Source organism: Tamandua tetradactyla, chromosome 17, assembly GCF_023851605.1.
Source record: "Tamandua tetradactyla isolate mTamTet1 chromosome 17, mTamTet1.pri, whole genome shotgun sequence".
NCBI lineage: Eukaryota > Metazoa > Chordata > Mammalia > Pilosa > Myrmecophagidae > Tamandua > Tamandua tetradactyla.
Window position 1 is genome coordinate 2,954,091 of NC_135343.1, and position 23,347 is coordinate 2,977,437.

The 23,347-nt window shown below is 51.6% G+C and overlaps 2 protein-coding genes across 4 annotated transcripts; one reads left to right on the forward strand and one right to left on the reverse strand.

Annotated features, from left to right (window-relative positions):
* Positions 1-7,492: 7,492 nt before the first annotated feature.
* On the forward strand, positions 7,493-9,253 carry COX5B (cytochrome c oxidase subunit 5B). Its single transcript, XM_077135072.1, has 4 exons — positions 7,493-7,638; positions 8,162-8,235; positions 8,404-8,503; positions 9,050-9,253. The coding sequence occupies exons 1-4, from the start codon at positions 7,536-7,538 to the stop codon at positions 9,160-9,162; spliced, it is 390 nt and encodes a 129-aa protein (XP_076991187.1). The 5' UTR covers positions 7,493-7,535; the 3' UTR covers positions 9,163-9,253.
* Positions 9,254-12,740: 3,487 nt separating this feature from the next.
* ACTR1B (actin related protein 1B) lies at positions 12,741-23,017 on the reverse strand. 3 transcript variants are annotated; one of them, XM_077133814.1, is made up of 12 exons: positions 22,869-23,017; positions 21,330-21,394; positions 20,077-20,152; positions 18,853-18,978; positions 18,405-18,529; positions 18,060-18,276; positions 17,844-17,936; positions 17,536-17,710; positions 16,278-16,339; positions 16,021-16,061; positions 15,708-15,825; positions 12,741-13,595 (listed from the first exon to the last, which is right to left on the reverse strand). In XM_077133814.1, exons 1-11 carry the CDS (start codon positions 22,914-22,916, stop codon positions 15,723-15,725), a joined length of 1,131 nt encoding a protein of 376 aa, XP_076989929.1. In that variant the 5' UTR covers positions 22,917-23,017; the 3' UTR covers positions 12,741-13,595; positions 15,708-15,722. The 3 variants fall into 3 exon arrangements, with proteins under 3 accessions (XP_076989929.1, XP_076989928.1, XP_076989927.1); XM_077133813.1 differs by lacking the exon at positions 12,741-13,595 and adding an exon at positions 14,769-15,353; XM_077133812.1 differs by lacking the exon at positions 12,741-13,595 and having other exon boundaries at positions 14,769-15,825.
* Between the last annotated feature and the right edge of the window lie 330 nt (positions 23,018-23,347).

Genomic DNA, 23,347 nt, shown 5'->3' on the forward strand with positions numbered 1-23,347 from the left:
CTTTTGGAGAGTCTGCCAGACTTTCCCATAGCGGCTACACCATTTTATACTCTCTCTGGAATGTGTGATGGTTGCAGTTTCTTCACATTCTCCCCAGCACTTGTTATCCTCTTTTTCACTATGGCCATGCTAGTGGACGTCAGGTGGCATTTCACTGTGGCCTGGAAGTGTTTCCCTGATGATTAATGATGTTGGGCTTTTCTTCATATCTTATTGATCATTAATATATCTTCACTGGGGAGATGTCTTTTCAAATTCTTTGCCCATTTTAAAATTGGGTCGTTTGTCTTTTTGTTGTTGATTTGTAAGAGTTATATATTTTGGATACTAAACCTTTACCAGATATTTGATTTGCAAATATTTTTTCCCTTCTATGGGTTATTTTTCTCACTCTGAGCATCCTTTGAGGCACAAATGTTTTTAATATTAAGTCCAATTTACTTATTTTTCTTGTTGTTTCTTGTGTGTTAGGTGCCATATCTGAAAAATTATTGCCTAATCCAAGTATTTACACATGTTTTCTTCTAAAAGCCTTATAGCTTTATTTCTTACATTTAATTAGGTCTTTGATCCATTTTGAGTTAATTTTTGTATATAGTGACTGAGGGGTTCACGTTCATTCCTTTGCATGTAGCTATCCAATTGTCTGAGCACCATCTGCTGGAAAGACCATTCTTTCTCCCTTGAATTTTCTTGGGACCTCTGAAAATCAACTGAGGGTGAATTCTGGGATATTTCTGCAGTGAGGTGGGCATTTCTGTCACTGTTTTACCGAGGCTCAGAGAGGGCACAGTTACTGCCGAAGGCCGAGGGCTGGTAAAGAGGAGAACAGCAGGTGCTAAGGCAGGTGAAGGCCGTGCACCCAGTCTTAGGGAGGGCAGGTGAGATGGTTAACTGCCCCCTCCCCAAGAGGCTGGGGCAGGACTGGCGTGAAGCCCCCAAGGGAAAGCACAGCGGAATTTTTGGAAAACTAGAAAGAATGAGCTGTGACTGGAACGCCAGTATTGGGAGGCTTGTGAGGATGTTGGCCTTGTTTGTCTGGGCGAGGGGCAGTGAGGAAGCTGGGAGGTCGGGGAGGCGGGTTTGGGCAACCTGGGGAGGTGGAGACGAGGGGGGGTGGCTTCCCGGGTGGCGTGGGCTGGCCGTGGCAAGGGGGCTCTGGTGGGATCCGGTGGTGTGGGGGTGTGGGGCAGAAAAGGCAGCTGGAGACCAGCCTGGGGCAGAGGGGGAGGCCAAAACTGAGGAAGCAGAGGAGGAGGAGGCAGCAGTCAGAGTGGACCCGTTGGAGGAGAGTGAGGGTGTGAGCAGAGCTGGGGGCGCAGCGAATCCAGGGCCGCGGGGGCCTTGGTGGCAGAAGGCAGGTCTGGTCAGCTCACCTGGAACTGGTGGCCGGAGAGGGAGAGACTGGGAGGGGGGCAGGGTCTTCCAGGTAGCCTAGAGGGCACGGAGGGAGAGGACGGGGCGGTGGGGGCCGCCCCGATGGCCCAGGGGAGGGATGAGGGCAGCGGGAGAGGAGGCCGCGGCGGGAGCGGTGGGAAGGGAGGCTGGGGGGGCTCCTGGCCCTGGCTCCTCAGTGACCCCAGGGCGGGCCGGGCCTTGAGGAGGCCGAGGGGAGCCTCGCAGGCCCCCCGGCCGGGCGCAGTGGAGGGTTTGCTCCGGCGGCGCCCCGCCCCGGGAAGCGGGAACCCCAAGTCGGGCGGCGGGCGGGGCGCGCGGGCTGGAGCGGCTGCGGCCAGCCGGGGTCGGGGGCCGAGGTGCGGGCGGGGCGGCTGTCCCGGGACCCACGGGCCCGGGAGCTCCGCCCCGCGCGCTCTCGCAGGCCCGGGCGGTCCGAGCCGCCCAGCGAGCCGGGCCTGAGCCTCGTGGGCCCGGGAGGCGACCCCGGCCCGGCCCACCCTTCGCGTGGCCGCTCCCCTCCGGGCGGGAAGGAGGCGCGGGGAGGGCCCGGCCCGGGAGGAGAGCCGGGGGGCGGGGGGGGGAGAGGGAATTCCGGGATTCCCGGGGGTTCAGGGTGCTCGTGGGAAGAGCAGGTGGGTTCCAGGGGACCGGGCACGGGTGGGCGGGGGAGACGGGGGCCCGGGCAGGTCGCGAAGGCCGGTCAGGTTGGGGCGGCCCGGCGTTTAGTCTGATTTCTTTAAGGAAGGAAGCTTCGAAGCTTCCTCGCAGCCCAAGCCCCAGCCCGGGTTCCAGGAGGGCCGCTCTGGTCCTGCCCTGGCCCGCTGGTGGGCTGCCAGCCTGCCCCCCGGGGGGCCTGCCCCTGGCTGCCCGCAGCAGCTTTCTCCCCGCACCCCATATGTAGAAACTGGCCAGCGCCCACCTTCCTGCGTGCTCAGGGCCTCTGGGGGAGCCCGGAACCCAGAACTGGAGATGAAGCCCCTTCTTTTGACCCCGTGGCTGCACGCCTGGTGGACTCTATCTCCACCCCGTGCACTCTCTTGCCATAGATTCGAGGCCGAAACCTTGTTTTACCTGCTCTTGGAAAGGACTCAGGAAAATCTCCCTAATATTCAGAGTCCCTGCAAACCCATAAGTTAAATAATCTTCCCCAAAGGATATGAAGAGTCAATTTTTAAAATGTTTATTTTATTTCTGAATAAGTAATCCCTTCGCAAATTTAAAAACCGACTCGCAATAGTGTAAAAGGCTACAGTGAAGGCTCGCCTCGGGCCCAGTCCCCCCAGCTTCCCGGGCCCCACAGTGACCGCCTGGCAACTCCTTGCAGTCTCCTGTGCACCCATCCAGACAGCAGGTAAAATTCAAGCAGCTGCAACTACCCCGGACAGACCGTCTTTAAGCTAACATTTACCAAGCACTTACAGTGCGCTGCGTTCCCTCCCAAGTGCTTTCCAAGTGCAAACTAAAGTCCTCGCAAAGGCCCTGCAAGCTGGGCGGACTTCCTCTTCTAAAGAAAAAAACCCTAAGGCCAAAAGAGGTAGAAGGTAGCTCGCTAGAGTGGCCCAGCCAGGCTTTTCAGAGCAGAGGAGGTGCAAAGGGCCAGTAAACATATGAGAAGACGCTCCGCTGCTGTAGAGCGTAGGGCACTGGAAATGTAAACACAGGTACACTCACAGCCTCTCACTCTTCACCCATCAGGTGGGCAAACTTGGCGAAAGGCTGGTTGCCCTCAGCATGCAGAGGCAGGAGCTGGCATGCGGAAGCCCCACTGGAGGAGCATGAATTGCCCCAAACTTTCAGAGAGAACAATCTGGCAGAATTTATTAAACTGCTAAACATACACATCCTTTGACCCTATTCTTCATGATTTGAGTGGCGAAGAACTGCAAACAATCTGAATATTCATCAAAGGGAAAATGGTTGGGTAAATTAGGGTACATTTACAGTAGGAAATATTATTCAGCAAATACGTGAAGCAGGTTTTATTGATGGTCTCATCAATACTTTGATAAGAGGGATGTCTCAAAATACTTTGATAAGAGAAAAAAGCAACTTAGTAATAATTTGCATGGTGGTTATTTTTATATTTCACATGCATCTATCTAAAGTGGTATATTTTTAAAAAACCTCCCATAATACGTGTATATGTTTGAATAGGTTTATACAAGCATAGAGTAATGATTCTCAGTTGGGGGTGGTTTTTGCTCCAGGGGGCATGTGAACATGGCTGGAGATGATTTTGGTAGTCACAACTGAGGTGTGCCAGTGGCATTGCTGCTGCATATCTGGCAGAGTACAGGACATCCAATCCCTCCCCAGCAAAGAATTATCCAAAAGGTGGGTAGTGCGGGGGTTGAGAGACCCTGGCACAGAGAAAGGGAATAAAGGATTAATTTCTTCATTACCTATCAGTGCCATTTGACTTATTACTATGTGCATTTATTTTGATAACTAAAAATTATCCTATAAAGTAAAAAAATGATAATAAATGCTTATCGTTTGGCAAAGACGGCGATAGAGCAGGGATGGGAGACTGTTTCCACAGGACATCGGGTACAGCGTGAGTGGAGGTGGTGAGAGTGGGAAGTGGCAGGAGATTGGTGGAGGTGGGGGCCCCCGGACCTGGTCCTGGCATTGGAGCTCACAGCTCACTGAGCTCAGCCCTCAGTGCAGAAACTACACAGTCCCAGGTGAGGCTGAGGTTTCCCTGAGCTGGAGGGGCCTGCAGAGATATCCTATTACTAGGTAGGCATTTTTTTTGCCAGGAATAAGCCATTTCATGGCCGGGCAGCAGGGAATCTTAACACACCAGAACTGGATATGCTGGTCTGCTGAGAGAGGGGGAGGTGAGTAGGTGTTCCCTGGGAAAGGGTTTTGTGCTCAATTAAGATAGCTTACAGCACAGGTAAATTAAACAGGGTTTTTACTGCAGAACTAATCAGAGCCTTTGGTATAGTGTCCATCTCCAAGAGGTGGTAATCAAATGCAGGACTTCCCTCCCTTTGCCAAGCCCGTTTTACTTAGAGCATCTGTTGAGACTAGGATTCCATGGAATACACTTTGAGAATGACTTGTCTCGTCTAATCAGTTTTACTCATGAGTAAATGGTGACCAAAAAGGAGGAAGTTACGGGCTGAGGCCACACACCTTCTTGGTGGGGCTCCATCCTACAACACTGGTTTTTTAGACCAATGTTTTTTTTTTCCCCCACTAAACAGCTAATCACAAGATACTAAATCAACTATAGATTTTTGGTGGAACATTCCTAGGATTTAAGGAAAGACATTTTTTTCCAATTTAAGTTGAAGGAGCTGCAATAGGAAAAAAGGGAGAAAGGGTACAATGGAAGCAAATCAAAACAAAATCCATCCACGTTCACAGAGGATCAAAACAGTTTTGGCCTCAGAATAGAGACTAGTTTTTTCTCAACAGAGGAGGTACCGACAGAGACCAAGTATGTTCCACTATAGTCTTTTTAATTTTTTTCCAATTTATTTTACCCCTTATCCTCCCTATTATTTATTTATTTGTTATCTATCTGTCTATATTTTACTTATCTGTCTATACCCCAGATAAAAGGAGCTTCACACACATGGTTTTCACAATCACATAGTGACAGTGTAAAAGTTATATCTTTATACAATCATCTCCAAGAACCAAGGCTACTGGAACACAGCTTAATAGTTTCAGGTACTTCTCTCCAGCCACTCCAATACACCATAAACTAAAAAGGGATATCTATATAATGCATAAGAATAGCCTCCAGGATAACCCTCGACTCTATCTGAAATCTCTGTCACTGAAACTTTATTTTGTTTCATTTCTCTCTTCCCTCTTTTGGTCAAGAAGGCATTCTCAATCTCATGATGCTGGGTCCAGGCTCATTCCAGGAGTCCTGTCCCACGTTGTCAGAAAGATTTACACCCCTGGGAGTCATGTCCCACATAGGGAGGGCAGTGAGTTCACTTGCTGAGCTGGCTTACACAGAGAGAGGCCACATCTGAGCAAAAAAGAGGTTCTCTGAGGGTGACTCTTACACCTAATTTTAAGTAGGCTTAGTCTTTCCTTTGCAGGAATAAATTTCACAGGGGCGAACCTCAAGATCGAGAGTTCAGCCTATTGATAGGGTTGTCCCCACTGCTTGCGAGCACATCAGAAATTCTCCAAACGGGGAAGTTGAGTATTTCCTCCTTTGTCCCCAGTCCCCCAAGGGGACTTTGCAAATACTTCTTTATTCACTGCCCAAATTACTCCTGGGAATTACTTTAGCCTGGACAAACCAACCAAATCTCAAGCCTTATTCAAGATTCTGTGTATTTACAGTATTCAACTAAACTGACCATAGAAGTTAAATTAGGTAATGCACTACTCAAAATATAAATTTTGCACCAAATAAACATCTCTCCCTTTAGTCTCACATAGAAGTTAAAGTTTTAAAATATGGACCACATCATCCTTTACCCTGTTTTTTGATTTACCTTAGTCCTCTCCAGAGTGGCGTCATTTGTATCTCTACTCGAAGCCTGTCACTTTTTCAACTTTTCAAACAGTTCCTGTATGGGGTACTGCTGACTTTCATAGCTTCAGAGCTCTAACTCTGAGTCTCAGTCCGCCATGGTTTTTTGAAAATAAATCTGCACGGATAGGACAGCATGGGACTTCAACCCCTATCTAATTTGCCTAATTAACCTCATAGGGACAGGAAAATCTGAATTAAAATTGACTCCCCCTATTATATGCCAGGCTTCTGCAAGGTGCTGAGGAGTCAAAGATGAATAGACTATAATTCCCACTCTGAAGGGTTTTTATCTAGTGGGAAACACAGATGTTGCACGCAGCCAGACTGGGCAAGGCTCTACTGACAGTCTGTGCTAGGAACCCACAGAAGGAGCAGTGTTTGTAAGACTTTCCAGTGCCTGCCCTGCTAAAAAGCGTGCATATTTTGGCCTGTGGGCAGTGCCCGGCTATGATGGGATGAATTGTGCCTTCTAAAAAGAGATGCTCAAGTCCCAACTTCCAGTATCTCAGAATGTGACCTTATTTGGAAATATGGTTCTTGCAGATGGAATTAGTTAAATTAAGATGAAATCTTCATGGAGTAGGGGCCCTTGATCGAGAATGACTGTCCTTCTAAGAAAGGCATTAGGAGGGGACACAGTGAAGATGGCCATGTGAACAGAAGGCCGCGACTTAAGTGCTGCAGCCGCAGGGCAGGTCATGACAATGCCTGCCTGCCACGCCCCAGGAGCTACAACAGGGAAGGAAAGACGCGTCTTCAGAGGGAGCGCGGCCGTGCCCACGCCCTGATTTCAGACCTCAGAAGGAGACAGTGACTCTCTGCGACTTCAGCCCCGCTAGGTGGTGGTCATTCGGGCCAGCAGCCGGGAGTCACGTGAGGAGCGCTCAGCTTGCCAGAGCCCCAGCCACGGAGTTGGGTGGCCTCCTCCCCGCGCCCCTCCCCGGTAAGGGGCCCCGGAGCGTGGCCAGCTTCACCGCACACCCTGCTCTCACAGGACACCTTAACAGGACATCTGCGCCGACAGGCCCTGCCCGAGTCCCGCAGTCTGGGCCAGGGCACCACGTTCGCGACGGGCCAGGAGGCCGGCACCCCGAACTCACGGGCTACGCTAGCACGGTGGTCTGGGGGCGCCCAGAAGTTTAAATCATTTTGCGTCCAGCAAGTCTCTGCACAGACAGGGCTGAATGACTCCATCGGCAACGCCCGCCACAGCCGAGCACGACCATCAGGCAAGACGCACAAGCACGCCCCGCGCAGACCTTTTCCGCGCCCGAGGGCCGGGGATTCCAGGTCCGCTGAGCGACACGGGGCCAAAGCCCAGCGTCGGACCCGGCAGGGCCCGCAGCGCCCGCCCCCAGGCCTGGGCGCGGCCCCGCCTCGCGCAGCCGCACACCGCGCCGCCGCCGCACGTCATCCAGGCTACGCCGCGGCGAGGAGGCAAAGCTGGACATGCGCAATTTCTCCTCACCCAACCCGCGAGGAAGCCCCGCCACGGTCACGTGAGTGGCTCCGGGTGGGGAGGAAGCGGAAGACGGGCAGGGCGGGGAAAAAAGCCCGCCCCCGGAAGTTCCTCCTGTCCCCCAGCCTCTCCCCGGAAGTGTCGCTTATTGCCACTGGCGTGATGGCTTCAAGGTTACTTCGCGGAGCCGGAGCGCTGGCTGCGCAGGCCCTGAGGGCCCGGGGCCCCAGCGGGGTCGCCGCCGTGCGCTCCATGGCATCTGGAGGTACTCGGCCCGCCGGCATTGCCGGGGTACTGCTGGAGTAGCAAAGGCAGGCCGACGGTGCAGCCCCCCGGGTCCCCGTTGACTACCCCAGGCCCCGACGTCTTCGAGCCCCGCGGCAGGCTTCCTGTAGCTTCAGGCCGCCGCCGCCCGCCGAACTGACTCTGCCGCGGAAGAATACTGAACGAGGGTGGTGGGTGACCTTGGGAGCAAGGGCTGCAGCCGGGACCGGGAGCCCTTCAAACCAAACCCGCTCCCTCCTCAACTGGATGAACCCCATTAGGGCTCGGATTGACTTGTTTTTAGAGAAAATATGTCTAGTAATTGGCCTCTGTGGTTGGAGAAAAAAAAGATTCCTCTAGTGCTGCCACTTTGGGGATCATGACTTGGCGGTCCTTAGGGGACCGTGGGTGGTCTCTGTGAGTTTGTTAATGGTCTCCTTTATTACCATGCATTAACTGGCGTGTGCATTTTCCCAACTTGGTCATTTCAGTGAATATCATAATTCACAGTATCTTCCCTTTAGGTGGTGTTCCTACTGATGATGAGCAGGCAACAGGGCTGGAGAGGGAGATCATGATGGCTGCGCGGAAAGGACTGGTGAGGGAAAACGCCTTTCTGCCTCTTTTCTGGAGCTCATGGTCTTGGATGGGATTGGAGTAGTCTCCTCCCTGGGAGCAGGAAACTGACCTTTTGGAAAGAGCTTCCTGAGCCTGCGGAGGGTAAGGGTAATTGAATATAATGGCTCAATTCTTGTTTTCTTTTCAGGACCCATATAATATACTACCTCCAAAGGCAGCTGCAGGCACCAAGGAAGACCCTAATTTAGTCCCCTCTATCACCAACAAGCGAATAGTGGGCTGCATCTGTAAGTACCTTGCTATCATTATCCATTTATTTAATACAGTTTATTATACAGGATGTCTGTAAGCTGCTTCAAATCTGTGTGAAGGGTGTGTACATGTCTAAAGAGGATACATTTATAAGTTGTTCTAAGGGTCTGGGGCCTCAAGCCTCATTATGACTAAGTAGGCCATGCTTACTGGAATGGGGGCATGGAACATCAGTGATGCATCTCTGCAAAGTAAGAAGGGATATTCATCCAGAAAGTATTCATTGCACATCTCTCTGTGCCAGGTGCAATTTTAGGATACACATCAGGATGGGCTAAGCTTTGTGGTTCTGCATGGGCAGTGGGAATTGTTAGAGTGATTCTGATACGAAGTAAGTTTACTCTCAAGTAAATTCAGGGTCTCAGTTTCTTCATCTAGAAAATGGGGAGGAGGGCTTGATATGATCTCTAAGAGGTCAACTGTAAATTTTATTTCCGTCTTAGTGGTGTCTGAGGAAAACAGATCATGTTGAAATCTCCCCTTGTAGGCTAGGCAGCCTTCAACCACATTTTTCCTTCCAGGCGAAGAGGATAACAGTGCTGTCATCTGGTTTTGGCTGCACAAAGGCGAGGCCCAGCGATGCCCTAACTGTGGAACCCATTACAAACTGGTGCCTCACCCGCTGAGCCACTAATGAGCCCCTGCACCGGCTAACTCAAAATATGCTGTAAAGTTTTCTTTGTTCAAATAAAGACTAGCCATTGCATTGGCTCCTTATCCCATAATTGGCTGGTCTTATTTCTTTCCCATATTTCTGGGGAGGCATGGATGCGTTTGTAGGGATAGTTATCTGTTTATATTAGCTTACCATCCATTTGGTCAGGGTGCCTGCCAGCTTGATTCCACAGCCCATGCTTTCCTCCCTGGATCACCTGGTCCCAACCGTTGCATTACAGGATTATCAACCTGCTTTAAAATGGTGATCCAGGGAGGAAAGTGTGGGCTGTGGAATCAGGCTGGCAGGATATATAATATTGGCTTCAGTATTTAGCTGTGTCACTGAGTGCATGTTGTATGAGGCTCTGTTATATCTACAAAGAAAGATAAACATCTTGTGTGGTGTTAGAAGTCTTGCCAGTAACATATGTCTGGAGCTTGGCAGAGATGGCAGGTCATCACAGTATCGTTACAGAGAAGAGACGGTGCCCTTGGGAGAAGGGACTCAGGTTCAGAGCACATGAGCAAAATCCGGAGTGTGGGACAATTCTAGAAACTAACAGCCAATTTTCAACAAATAAATTACGAGGAGAAAAAGGTGGGGAGAACATATAGAGTAAAATAAATGTGAGAGAGACCAACCAGTAGCGATGTGTGGACCATATTAGATGGATCTTGACATGAAAAACTCAAGAAAAGAAAATTAGGAATAATTTGATTTCTGGATATTTATACTATCATATATTTACTTACTAAAGTTTTATGTGTGCTAATGGAATTAGGCTATTTTCATGCTTTAGTGATACATACTGAAAAATTTAGGGATGAAATAAAGTTGGGAGATAAAAGCCCAATGACACTGCAGAGAAGTTAATTGGAAATAAAACCTTTATAATGTGTGTTGAATTTAATCACAGAGGTGGCTTCAGTTACTATCTCCAAGAAATTGCTTCAAACTCTAGATCTTTCAGTATGAACTTTCCTATCATTCCTGTGATGATAGGAAAGTCAGAGAAGGGCCCCTACCCCCCCCCCCCCCCCCCAGGTTTTTGCCTTACCTCTTAAGGGTGTAGTTAAAGCTACTGCTTCCATTACTTACTGTCGGTCACGAGCTGCTTGCAGGAGATTCCTGAGTATTCGTCTGCCTTCAAGGCTCCTCCCTTAGGGAACAGGACCATTTACGTAGCCATCCATTATGAAATCTAAGCCCTACTATTTATAACTCTTGTTATAAGCAAGGATTTTCCAGTGACTTTGCATTTCCTTGTGCTTCCCTTTCCTTCTCCACTATCTTCCTTCCCAATCCAAAATCTGTGCAGGAGTGAGCTTTTGACTCCCCACATCATTAATCTGGTCTGTTTTCTCCCTCTCTCATTTCCAAGCCACCTATCCTTGTTTCTTTTCTGTATTTTGTTTTTAATTTTTTAAACAATACTCCTCTAAAAGAAAAGCTCCAGTATATTTCCAGATGGTGGCAGGTAGAATAATGGCCCCCTAAAGATGTCCTTGTCCTAACTCCAGAAACTGTATGTTAGGTTACACGGCAAAGCAGAATTAAGGTGGCTAATCAGTTGACTGAATACGGAGATTACTCTGGATTATCCAGGAGGACCCTGTAACTAGAACAGTTGTGGAGTCAGAAGGAGAGGTGCCCACAGAGGCATGGTCAGCAGGATGCGAGGAAGGGGGCTGTGAGCCAAGGAATGTAGGCAAGGAATGCGAGTGGGAAAGGCAAGGAAACAATTCTCGAGAGTCACCAAAATACAGCCTCAATGGCACAGTTTCTAGCCCAGTGAGATCTGGTTTGGACTTTAACCTTCAGAGCTGTAAGATAACTGGTATGTTTTAAGCTACTAAATCTGTAGAAATTTGTTACAGCAGCAGTAGGAAAGTAATATACAGACCAACAAACTCAGCTGCCTCCTGAGTCAGTGGTTCTCAAGTTTAGCTGCACATTAGAATCACCTGGGGATCTTTCACAACCCCTCCCCCGCCCCCCCCACCCCACCTTGCTCAGGCCACACCCAGACTGTGAAAGCAGAATCTCGGGGATAGGGTGTGTGTGGCATGTGGAGCCCAGGCATCGGGTGATTCCAGTGGGCAGTCAGGGTTGAGGACCTCAGCTCTGACTGCCCACCTGTGCAGGAATAACTTCTCACCTTCTGGTAATTGGGAGCCCTTGGGGAGAGAGATGTGATGTGTCCCTCACTAGGAGCACCAAACCCTGGCTCCTTGGGTAGAGAAGGGTGATATCTCTGGCTATTTATTTAGAAGCTTAGAAACTGGATGGATTCCATCTCCTCTCACTAAGGACAAATAGAGGACTCAGTATTTATTTATTAAACAATCTCAAACTTACAGAAAGCTGCAAGTACAGAATAAAGAACTTTGTTTTCCAGGACTGTTCAGCATAATTTGCTGATCTGATGCCCCACCACACTTGGGTGTGTTTTCCTTATGAAGATATTCTCATATAGCCACAACATGATCATCAGTATCAGGAAACTGATTTATATATTTTATCATCTAATCCTCAGACCCTATTCAGGTTTTGCTAAGTGTCCCAATTACGTCCTTTACAGCAAAAGGATCCAGTTCAGAATCATGTTGCCTTTGACATGTCTCTCTTGTCCCCTTTACTCAGTCTTTGTCTTTCATGACCTTGATGCTTTTGAAAATTATAGGAAGTTTGGTTTTTTCTGCTGTGTCCTCATGATTAGATCCAGTTATTCCTTTTGGGCAGGGGCACTGCAGAAATAGGGTCTGCTGCTATGGTCTTTTGACATGTTCCCTGTTATTCTTTGAGCCCATCCGTATTTTCTGGCACAAAATGTTGTAGGCTGTTAATAAGCCCACGAGGTGGGTGCAGTTATCACCCATATTAGAGATGGGGCACCGAGGGGCAGTGATGTCCTGCCTGCTCAGAACTGACAGTAGTCAGCTGTGGTGGTGAGATTGTGAGATCTACACCGTGTGGCTCCAGAGCCTGAGCTCATTTTCCCTCCTTTTTATCTTGAAACAATTTTAGTCTTACAGAAGAGCTGCAAAATCAGCACTGAGTTCTTCCTGTCTGCTTTCTGCTCAGACTCCCCTAAAAGGAGCATCTCACATGGCATGTGCCATCACTGAAGCCAGGGATTAGCACCAGCACCAGACTAACAGGCCTGCCCCCCACACCACAGTCCTCCAACCCAGGATCTCACTCAATGGCCAGTCTGCAGTTCCTCGGTCATTGTCCTCCACGACCACACTTCTACCAGAGAGCTGGTCTGTTCATTTGTAATTAGTAAGTATCTTATGGGAAGAGAGTTTGAGACAAGGCCAGATGTCCTTATTTTTGCATCCACTGGTGATTTCTGCCTGCAGTAATTTGTGGTATTTGCCTAATGGCAGTTTTCTTTTTCCATTATTCCTTCTACATTTAATTGGAATCCTCCTTAAGGAAGAGCTAGCTGGCCCTTCTCTCCCAGGTATATGTCCGGTTATTTATATCAGTGTGTACTCATGCTTACATTATTCTGTGGCTTATAATCCACTACTGATTTGACCACTGGGTGCTTTCAGATGGTTTAGTCCCTCTGTTTTTTTGAGCACTTCTTTATTTAATGGCACTACAAGGTATTACAGACTCTTGTATTTTCCCCACCTCAGCTCTGGAAATTTCCCAAGGAGCTAGCTCTGCTCCTTTTATTGGAGAATGGTGTTTAGAAACTAAGATCTGCATGCTCTGTTTATTAGGGTGTGCTGCTTCTAGGCCCTCTTGGCAGGCAGAGCTAGAAACTACGTATGTATTCTAACCCCTGCCCTCAAGCACAAGTGCGTATTAATTTCAATATCTATTGTACACATATTAAAAGCTATAAATTCAAGTGACATGAGTGATTCTAATCAACACAAGGTTCAGTCTAGCCTGACCCCTTTCCTCATCTGTAACTTTCCTCCAACAGTAAGGAAACTGGCAGAGCCCGAGTTCTTAGCCATGTTATCCTGTGGGAAGTGGGAACAAGGACGAGGCTACATGGTGCTTTTCTTTAAGGGATAGGATTTTAACAGACATAACGGAAGGTCATTCCCAACAGAGACAACAGTACAAGCAGCAGCTAGCAGCAAAGCAAGGCTTAAGGACGTGAGGGTAGGGAGAGATCACAAAGGGCCCGAGTCCAGTAGAACAATGTGTCGTTCACGAAGGTGATTCTAGCAAAGTTACACTGAGTTGTCTTTATTTCACCAGGTAGTGAAGAGTTGCTTGACGTTTTGGAGCAGAAAGTGGCAGAACCAAGGTTATCTGATCTGGGCTTTACCTCTGAGAGCCAAGGACTGGGTGGGGAAGAAAGGGAGCTGTGGTCACGAGCTAGGGTGGTCGCCAAGAAAGGATGGATGAGGCAGGCACTGCAGAACCACTGTCAAAACCTGGTGATTAACAGGGTGAAGAGGAAAGGAGGGAGGAGTCAAAAGTTCCAAAGCGGAAGGGAGCACTGGTCTGGAGGGCACTCCAACAGAGGGTTCTTGGTAAATTCTCTCACATTGGAGGGTAGGTACAGCCTTAACTGCTCTATGATCACAAAGCCTTAAAATGCCCTGTGTGGCAGGCCTGATTCAGTAACTTGTTCCCCATGCTACCTGATCTGCTGAGTTCTGAACCATCCTGAGTCCCCGACCCCAACTGCCTTCAACACACAGCTCTGATCAGCAGCCTTCTACAGCAGCTGCCCATCAACCCCGGACAGAGGTAAAAATCCTCTTGAGGCCCTCCACACGCCAGCTCCACCCTACCTTTTTTGCCTTTATCTCTATATACCTTCCTTACTGCCAAAGGGGGACCACTCATCCTTCCCTGCTGACTTGGCATCACCCAGGTCTGTGCATTCTCTCCAGCCCCATTAGTCCCAGGTGCTCCCTCGAGCTTTTACCACTGCCTGGGACACCTCCCCTGCATCTAGCTCACCCCTCCTAGATCCTCACAAACCAGCCTGTCCTACCGGAAATGGTCTGTTTTCCTTGTGACCTGTAAGTCTGATGGGGAAGACACCCTGGCAGATCTACTGTAGGTGCTCAAAAATACTTAATGAAGGAAAGAGCAGACACTTTCTGACTGCCCATTTCTCACTGCTCCCTCTGCCTCTTTAGAACCCGGCTCATCTTACAGCCTTCTCTGTTCCTGTTTCCTCCTTCCTCATCACTTCGCTCCCCAGCCCTTGCCCCAACCCATCACCAGCTGATGGTGTGTCAGCAACAGCCATCTCCGAGCTGGGCACACACAGGTGCTCAAACAGAATGGCTGATGATACAGAGGCACCAAAACCCCCGTGCTGCCGGGAACGAAGGCAGCCAGTTGGGGCCGAGTTCTCTGCCCCCCGGGTGGATTTTAACAAGGGGGTAATGAGGCTGGGGAATAATGCCGCCAGGCTCAAACTCCAGTCTCCTGGGGCCTCCTGTGCCACACTGCCCCACCAACCACTGGAACCCTCACAATTTTGAACCAGAGATGGTGCCATGTTGTTTCTCTCCAGTCCTTTCAAACTCCCCAAGGATGGGAAAGCAAATAACAGCACAAAGAAACACCACAAGAAAATAGCAACACACTAGGCCTTGTCCATAATTATAATGACTTACAAAAAATTTTTTTTTCAGGCAACTGTGTTAAATTATACATATCTGGAGGGACAGATTGGTTGTAGAGGGTGGCAGGGTCCAGGCCACAGGGTAAATGAAGACCTCTTTCTTGGGGGAGGTGGGAGAAGGAAATATTCTCTCCCCCTCAGGCCCAGATCCCTGATTAAGTGGCTTCCCCTCAATGAATGAAGCTCCTGATCCTTTCCCACCAAGGTAGGGGGTTAAGGAGAGGGAGCAGGGGGTCCATGAAGAGCTCTGGAGGAGACAGTGCAACAAACTGCAACCGCCCAAGCCTTGTGCACCCTCTGCCTTAGGGGCAGAAGACTGCCCGGTACTCAGCCCTATGCAAGGGCACCCACCACAGAAAGATGGGAGGACAGAGTGAAAGGGTCAAGAAATGCCATTAGTGAGGCCCTCTAGGTTACCCTGTTGGATCAGAAGAGGAAGTGGCATGAGAAGCAATGATGCACTGGTGGGTGCTGCCGTCCACCTCCTCCACCTCATTCCCCAAGGGTAGTTCCACAGGCATCCTGGCACCTGGCCCTGGCTGGGACCCTACCAGAGGAAATGAGGGTGGTTGGTGTTTGGCCTTGGTGCTTGGAGAAACAGCCTCCACAAGGGTCAAAGCAAGGAACCACAGGCCTAACTGGGCCTCCTGAGGACACCCAGAGTAACCAAAAGTTGGGCTTCTCCATTCCTATGCTCCAGGTTCAAGAATCCCAGCCACGCAGCTAACTGTTAATATGGGGTGTATGCGTACATGTGTGAAAGGGAAGCAGCAGGGAAGCACTGCTGCACCCTTGCCCAAAGGTTCAGGGCATGCAGGGGACCCTAATCCTAGCACGAGCCCAGACCAGAAACGGTTAAGGGCTCTGGCTTCCCTTTCCTCCCACTCTCCCAACAGGCTACCCGGTTCCTTGGGCGTTAGAAGGTCTTGCGATGAATAGCACGGGAGCCATCCTCTTCATACTCCTTTTTGGACACCCACATCTTCTTAAAAGTGTCCAGCGAGGCCAGGATGGAGCCCCTGTGGGGAGGGAGGGAGGGACATTACTCCTGCGCACCTGTGGTCTTGGCCGCTGCCCTCCAGGCGCACGCAGCAACATTCCCCTTTCCTGGGAGGAGATCCTCCTGCCTCCACCTGTCTTGGGCCAGCCCCCAGGATTAATGTCCAGGGCAAAATGGTTTCCTCCCCGAACCCTCCCCTTGGGCCCCACCTCACCCGATCCACGTGGAATACAGCCGTTCCTGAGGGGCCGAGATCTAGAGGGAGCAAGCATCAACATAAATGCCCCATCCTCACATGGGAAAAGGGAAAGCCACCCCTTCAGCTTTGGGGGCATTTCCCACAGGCTATAGGGCAAGGCATCATTTGAGGGAGTGAGAGAAGGGCTGGGCTGGCCAGCCTAGGCATGGAAGTGAAAAGCAGGCCTAGAAGCAGCACTTTCCAGAGGCCTATGGGACTCTCCACAACCTCACCTTGATTTTGACATCTTTTGGGGCCAGCTTCTTCACTTCACTTAGTAATCGGTCGCCAAAGCCTGTGAAGACAAAGCTAGCTGAGCCTGGGGTCACGTTCTACCTTACTGCCATTCGCCCTCCTGGATCCAGCCTATGGGGACTCTTCTAGCTGCTACTGCCCCTCTTTCAACAGTTTGTTCCGGAAGTAAGGGTGGGATGAGCTACCCCAAGGGAAGAAAATATTTGGCAACATATTCTGAGGTGCCCAGCTCAATATGTGAAAATATATGGCACCAACATATATGGCACCAACATGAGGCACCCAGCTGCCTCCAAGAGGTAAAATTCCAAGTCACACTGCTGTTCACCTCTGCCTGAGCCCACCAACCCTTCCTACTGAATACTTCATGAGCCAAAATTGCCATGAAGTCAAAGGACAAATGACAGATCAGAAGAAATCGTTGACCAACTTTACCCATCAGATAGTGGGTGTCTGAGGGGTGGCCTATCAGATCGGCTAAGACTGCACATGCAGTGCTGGGAAGTGTTGGGGAAACGTAACTGCAGGGAGCGGAAAGTGGTACAGCTTCTTGGAAGGGAAATTTTGGCACTATCTACCAAATGACAAATGCACACACCAACCTTCTTATTCAGCAATTTTACCCCTAGGAGCTTATCTTTTAGGTATGCCAACATGTGATGCGAAACATGAGTTGTCCATGGCAGCATCTTTCTAATTAGAAACAACAGAAGTACCTCAAAGGCTGTCAACAGGATACTGCTTGAATGGTACATCCACTAGTGAAATACTACACAGCCTTATCAAAGAATGAGCATACTCATTATATATTGATAAGGAAGGATCTTTAAGGTATGTCACTAAGTAAAAAAAACAGGACACAAAACTTTGAGACTATGCTACACTACGTATAAAAAAGGAAGGGAGGGGAAATACACATCTGCTCATAGTCTCATGGGCTGCGCTGATGGGGTCCACGGGAAATGTCAGTCCTCTGGGGAGGGGGCTGGATGGCAGGGACAGCAACAGGAGACTTCACCTAACGAATTTTAGACCTTGTGTAAACATAAAACCTATTCACAAAGTAAATACAATTTAATTTAAAAACAATCCTACTCTTAAAAAAAACATTCATCGAATACCAAAGGTCAATGGAAGGCCGCCAGCCCCTGCTTCAGGCTCAGGAAGTGGGCACGGTCTCTGAGGCCCAGCTGCCCCAGGGTCTCCAAAGGTTCACCCACCCCCCAACTATGGTACCTTTGAAAAGCGTTGAACCGCCTGAGAGCACAATGCTGGCGAACAGCGTCCGGCGAAGGTCCATGTCGGACTTCTGGATGGCAAAGGCCAACACCTCGTGAAGCCCCTCGCTCTCATCCCCTACCAGGTCTGGCTGGAACAGCAGCTCAGGGGCCCGGAATCGCGCTGGCCCCACCTTGGGACACAAGATTGAGAGATAGGCTCCCCAAAGTCACCGGGCCTCCTCGTTCTCGGAGTCTCCCCAATCCTCAGGTCCTAGCACAAGCTGCTGCAGACCCTGGGGCTAGGCCTCCCGACTTACGACTTACGTCTAGCGTGCTGCCATCTGGCAAGGTGTACTGCACCTTCTCCGTCTCCAGGGCCTCATCCTTCTGCGGGTTGATTGACAGGTAGCAGGCCCGCTGTGGTGGGCAGGGACAGACCCTCAGAAGGCTGCAACTCTGAAGCCCACACCCTGTCCCCTCCCTTCCCTCATCTCCTGCGTCCTCATGCCAGGCCCCTCCATGGCCCCCATCTGCAATTACCTCCTTGATGGTCCGGACAACCTCAAACTCAGCTGAGGTGTGGAAGTCCACTCCTTCCTTGCGCAGCAGCAGCCGTAGATACCGAGAGACATCGCGGCCAGCCACGTCCACCCGCATGATGGAATGTGGCATGGCGAAGCCCTCATAGATGGGGACAGCGTGAGTGACCCCATCCCCCGAGTCTAAGACCACTCCTGTCGTGCGTCCTGTTGCGTACCTGTCACCAGGTCAGTATCCTCTTACTTCAGTCACAGAGGCAGAGGGACCCTTCAACCCTGGGAGGAGCCCTGGGATAAGCAGGGGACCAAAGGAGCAGGCCATTCCCAGGGTTCAGGGAGCACTCACAGGCTGAGCACGGCCTGCATAGAGATAAACAGAGCTGGCACGTTGAAGGTCTCGAAGAACACCTCTGCTGCCTTTTCCCGGTTCTTACTCGGGTTGAGTGGAGCCTCCGTTAGAAGAACAGGGTGCTACAGGAGATGGCAGAGTTTGGGCACAACATGGAACACCCTCAGAGAGTCTTTGCTGTGGGCACCTGCAGCTGCATGCCACCATCCTTCCCAAAACCACCACCCTGCCACCTGCCGGCAGGTACTCTTCCAGAGATCCAGCTCTCCCTGGAAAATTCTGACTGGCAGCCCTTGGCTATGTGTGTTCAACAAACACACACTAGAAAGGCAGCAGGCCCTATTAGAACGCAGCGAGGAATGTAAAAGACCCCTAGGAAAGCAGTGGGGAAGAGAGTGCAAGGCCCAGAGCCTGTGAGCCAGCTGGGGGCAGCAGCCACACACACCTCCTCGGAGAAAGTCTGCAGTTGGTCCTTGGAGTAGACGTATTGCCAGATGCGTTCCATGTCATTCCAGTCACGCACCACGCCGTGCTCCATGGGGTAGCGGATGGTCAGCAGCCCCCGGTGCTCCTGGGGAGGAGAGTGCAAAGGCCAGAGGTGGCACCAGGTCCCCCTCGATCACCTGACTTCTGTCTTCCTGAAAGCTGTTCTCTTAATCTGCCTTAACAGAAACCACCCTCGATTTACTGGGTGTCCCTGTACTCTGGGATCATGTGAGACCCAGGCAACACTTCCCAGGCTCTCACAGGCAAGCCAGCTTCCACTGGCTGGGGACGAGACAGGTGGGAATGTACTCCCTCCTGTCTAGCCCCTCCCACTCCCAACAGCCCCTTGTACCTATGTCTCCTCTTCCTTTCCTGGCCATGCTTCTTGGGACTTTTCTACTCCCCCAGCCCAAAGGTTCTCAGCCCATTCTCCATCCCTTCACGGATACGGCTTGTCAGCAACAGCAGGGTCTCCTTGTGAGGACCACCACCTGCCCACCCTGGTCCTTCTGCTCTGCTGACTGCTGCTCCCGAGGCCGCCTCTCCTGCCTCTTCCCCCAGCTTTTCACCAGTCCTCACTGTCTCCCTCCCAGCCATGCTGCCCTGCCTGCCCTTCAGTGTTCCCCTTGGTGTGGCCCTTCTCCCTCTTGCACCCACTACCCAGGCTCCTATGACACCATCCGGTGAGTGTCTCAGCTTGTGTCCCCTTTTTGAACCCAGAACCTCCACCCCACCGGCCCATGCTGTGTTATCCAGGGGCTTAAACTGCACTGGCCCAAGCCTGGCTTGTTGTTCTCCCCTAGGCCTCCCCAGCCAGAGCTCACAAGGGGGCCCCCATGGTTCCTGTTCTCATCAGTCATCGAGTCCAGCTGACTATGAAATCAACTTTTAATCAGTTCTTTCCTCTGTAGCTTCCAAGTAGCTTTTAAAAGACAAGGACATGAACTGGTCTAATTACACTCTCTACAACAGGGGCCATGACTCCCACCTTGCAGCAGGAAGGTGACCTGGCACAGTAACTCAGTGCTGGAGCACGGAATAGTCTCCTGAAGGACACCCTGCAGAGGCCCCAAAGAGCAGACTCTCAGGGTCTCTCGCAGGGGTCCAGTGCTGACCACCTGCCAACGTTCCTGTGAGTACAAGGACCCCAACTCTAGGAGGAAGCTGGCTCCACAGGTATTACCTCTGCTTTGGGTCCAATGAAGAGGTCCCCTTCCAGAGCTCCAGCCATCACACGCATATGTTTAGGGCGCCCGACACTGCAAGGACAGACACAGTCAGCAAGCTGGGTAGGGGCATGGCTGATCCATGGGCATACCAGTGGTAACTGTTATTCAAAGCATAAAGCTACAGAGCAGGCCTTGGTAGGACAGGAAGCCCGAAGTCAGAAGAAAATTGTGCCTCTCTTGTTACCCCCACCCTCCTCCCTCCCAGAGGGTGCTGAGGGATGAACTCCGGAATCCCAGCCCTTTGGGACAAGCCCAGGCCTGGCAGAGGCCAGCCATCTGCAATTTGCAACTCAATTCTTGCTCCTGATTCAAGGGAACAGGGCTGCCATCACTGTCTGCCGACCAAGGGAGGCTGACCCCAGGAAGCTCCCAGCTCCCTTGTCCATTGTCTCTTCCTATTGCCAGGACTTTCAGAACACAGATTCAGTTTGAAATGGTAAAATTTCGATGAGCTCCTACTCCAAATTTTGAAACAATCTCTCCACACATCAACAGGAATCTCTAATTACAACCAAGCAGTATTAACAGAAGAAAGCTGGAGCCCTACTGGGATGCTCCCCGCTGGCTCTGTCCTAAGCCAGGCCTGGCATTCTTGGTGCAGTCAGCTACTTTGGGAGCCTTAGGCCAGTAACTCCAAAGCACTCAGAACCTGAGAACAGGCATTCCTGAGGGAAATTTTCCACATGGGCTCAAGTGGCTGAAGGAACACCCCAAGCTCTTTCTGGGTTCTCACTTGTCTCATCCTAGGCTGCCAATGGTACCATTTGGGGAAAGTCCCCGTTGGCTGAAAAAGACCTTTATTAAAGTCGATAAATGAACAAATCCTGAGGAAAGCATTTCCAGGGAGTAAGGGGTAGCTGTGTACCTACTTCCCTACTCTTTTCCTGGAATTTCTATTTTTCCCTTGAAGTTCTCTCCCTTTTATTCTTGTTGCTAATACCACGCCCAATTCCCCAAAGAAATATGCTGGCTGCTTCTCACAGGCTCAAGGAGGGACCAAACGAGAGACTGTAAAGAGAAGGATGAATCCCAGAGCACGGGTCTGCTTGTCCTTGACCTTCTGAAGCTCTCAACAGCTTCAAGTTTACAAATCTGGTGCTTTCTCTTACAGATGGTGCCAAGAGGCGGCCTCAGAGAGAGCTGTAACCTAGCACCGATGTTCTCCTCGGAGACTAAGGGATAGGGCTACTGCCTAAGCAACACTTACTAGTTTGGGAAACAGTACTTGGGAATCTGGTCTCCAGCAAAGCCAGCCTTGATCACCCCCGAACCCTGCAAGGAAAAACAAAGTTGAGCTCCGAATACTCACCTCCAGTCTTCAGATGAAGGCAGAGAGAGAGATGGCTGCTCTGCCACGGCAAGCAGCGTGAGGAAGCCACATAGGAGAAACCCATAGTACTTGCTACTCCCAGAAGCCAGCTACCAGCAACCTCTCATGCTGCTTGCCAAGAGCCCCTCTCCCCAACTCCAGCATACATGGTGCACACACAGGGAACCCTGGAGAAATTCACTGTATACATAGGGATTTCTGGCACCTCTCCACAAGCCACTTTCCCGAAGATGACAAGGAGAACCTGGCTCTACCCGCTGCTCCAGCCTGGACTTAGGATCTTAGCATCTAGAAACTTCCCATCCAATGAAGGAATTAGCATCTCAATCCCTCTTCACACTGATTTCCATCACAACTTTGGGGATCTGCAGCACATGAACATCCCCAAGTTACAGTGGAGTTGCGAGAACCAGAAGGGCCCAGCAGGTTGCCCTCTGAACTCATAACCCACTAAGAAAGGAAGTGGCCTGGCCCTTCCCACAGTCTGTTGGAGAGGTGGTCTGACCACACATCCTCAGCCCCAATTCCAGCCTCCTTATAAACATTTGCTGCTGCAGCTAAGGAAAGACTACCAGTACCCTAAAAAAGTCAGGTTTCCCATGGGGTCATGGGGGAAGGAGACAGATCCCAGCCCTTTATCTTTCCATGCTGCACTACTGTGGCCACAAATCCTTCTAGGGTCCCCTCAAACGTCAGCTGAAAGCACCCGAGTCCCGATACTTAAGGGTGCGGCCACAAGGGAGCCAGGCATCTTCTGAGGCTTTCAAACAATTACTCCAAACTGCTTCTTGGTCCTGGGGGTGGGCAGTGGTCCTGAACCCTCTCTACTTCCTTGTCGGCTGTGGGATTTCTGCTCTGCACAGCGAGTACCTCCGGAGAGAAGGCGGCCAGGAGGCACCAGGTGCCTGCGCAAGTGTGGGCCGGTAGAGAGTAAGCCGCATTTCCCCCCAATCCCAGAAGAGGCAGCAGGGCCTGCCCACCCGGGAGGTCGTGCCTCGGGGTGAAGACCCCTGGGACCTGCTGCTCTAGAGGTCAGCAGAGTGTGAAAGGGCAAATGCCACTTCCCTCGTGCTGGAAGGGACAGCCAGGACCAGACCCGGGCTAGAGGAGGGATTACAGGCGCGGGGGTCGAAACCCGCCCAGGAGGTTAGCCCTCAACCGCTGAGGGCCCGGGGTGCGTCCGAGGCCGGGCCCTCTAGGTCACCCAGGCCCTTCCGCGATGCAGACGAAGGCCGCCTGGCGGAGGGAACCTGCCCCTTCCAGGCCTCCCGCCGGCTCTGGGCTTCCGCAGCGCCCGCCAGGGGCGCCGATCCCACGGACGGGCTCCAGGGCCAGGAGGGCGCACGGGCCTTAGGGGTCGGCCGAGCGCCCAAGCGGGCGGGCAGGAGACCCCTCCCCACCGCGGCCCAGCCTCACGTTGTCGATCACCACGGGCTGGTTGGCGATGATGTCGTAGGACTCCATGGCCCGGCCGGCCCAGCCCTGCCCAGCAGGCGGGCGCAGGAGGGACCGGCGGGCGCGCGGACCAGACGGCGGCGGCTGCAGACACGGCGCGGCGCAGGCCCCGCGGGGCCTTCTGAGGGGCGGGCCCTGCGGCCAATCACCGCTCCCGCAGGGGCGGATTGACGGTGTGCCCCAGGCCCGCTTCCGGGGAAGGGGCGGGGTCCCACGGGTGGGCGAGCCAATTGAGGCGGCCGAAGTTGCCAGACGCGCCTCCAGGGTAAGTTGCGCCGCATCGGGGATGACGTCATAGGCCCGCTCTTAAAGGGGCCGCGGGTGAGGCGAGTTCGAGGAGGTGGGTCGCGGAAGTCCAGGGTGCAGGGAGTTCTCCCGGCGGGGCTTGCGTTTTCGCGCCTTCCCTGAGGACGCCGGCCCCGGATGCCTAACGGAAAGCC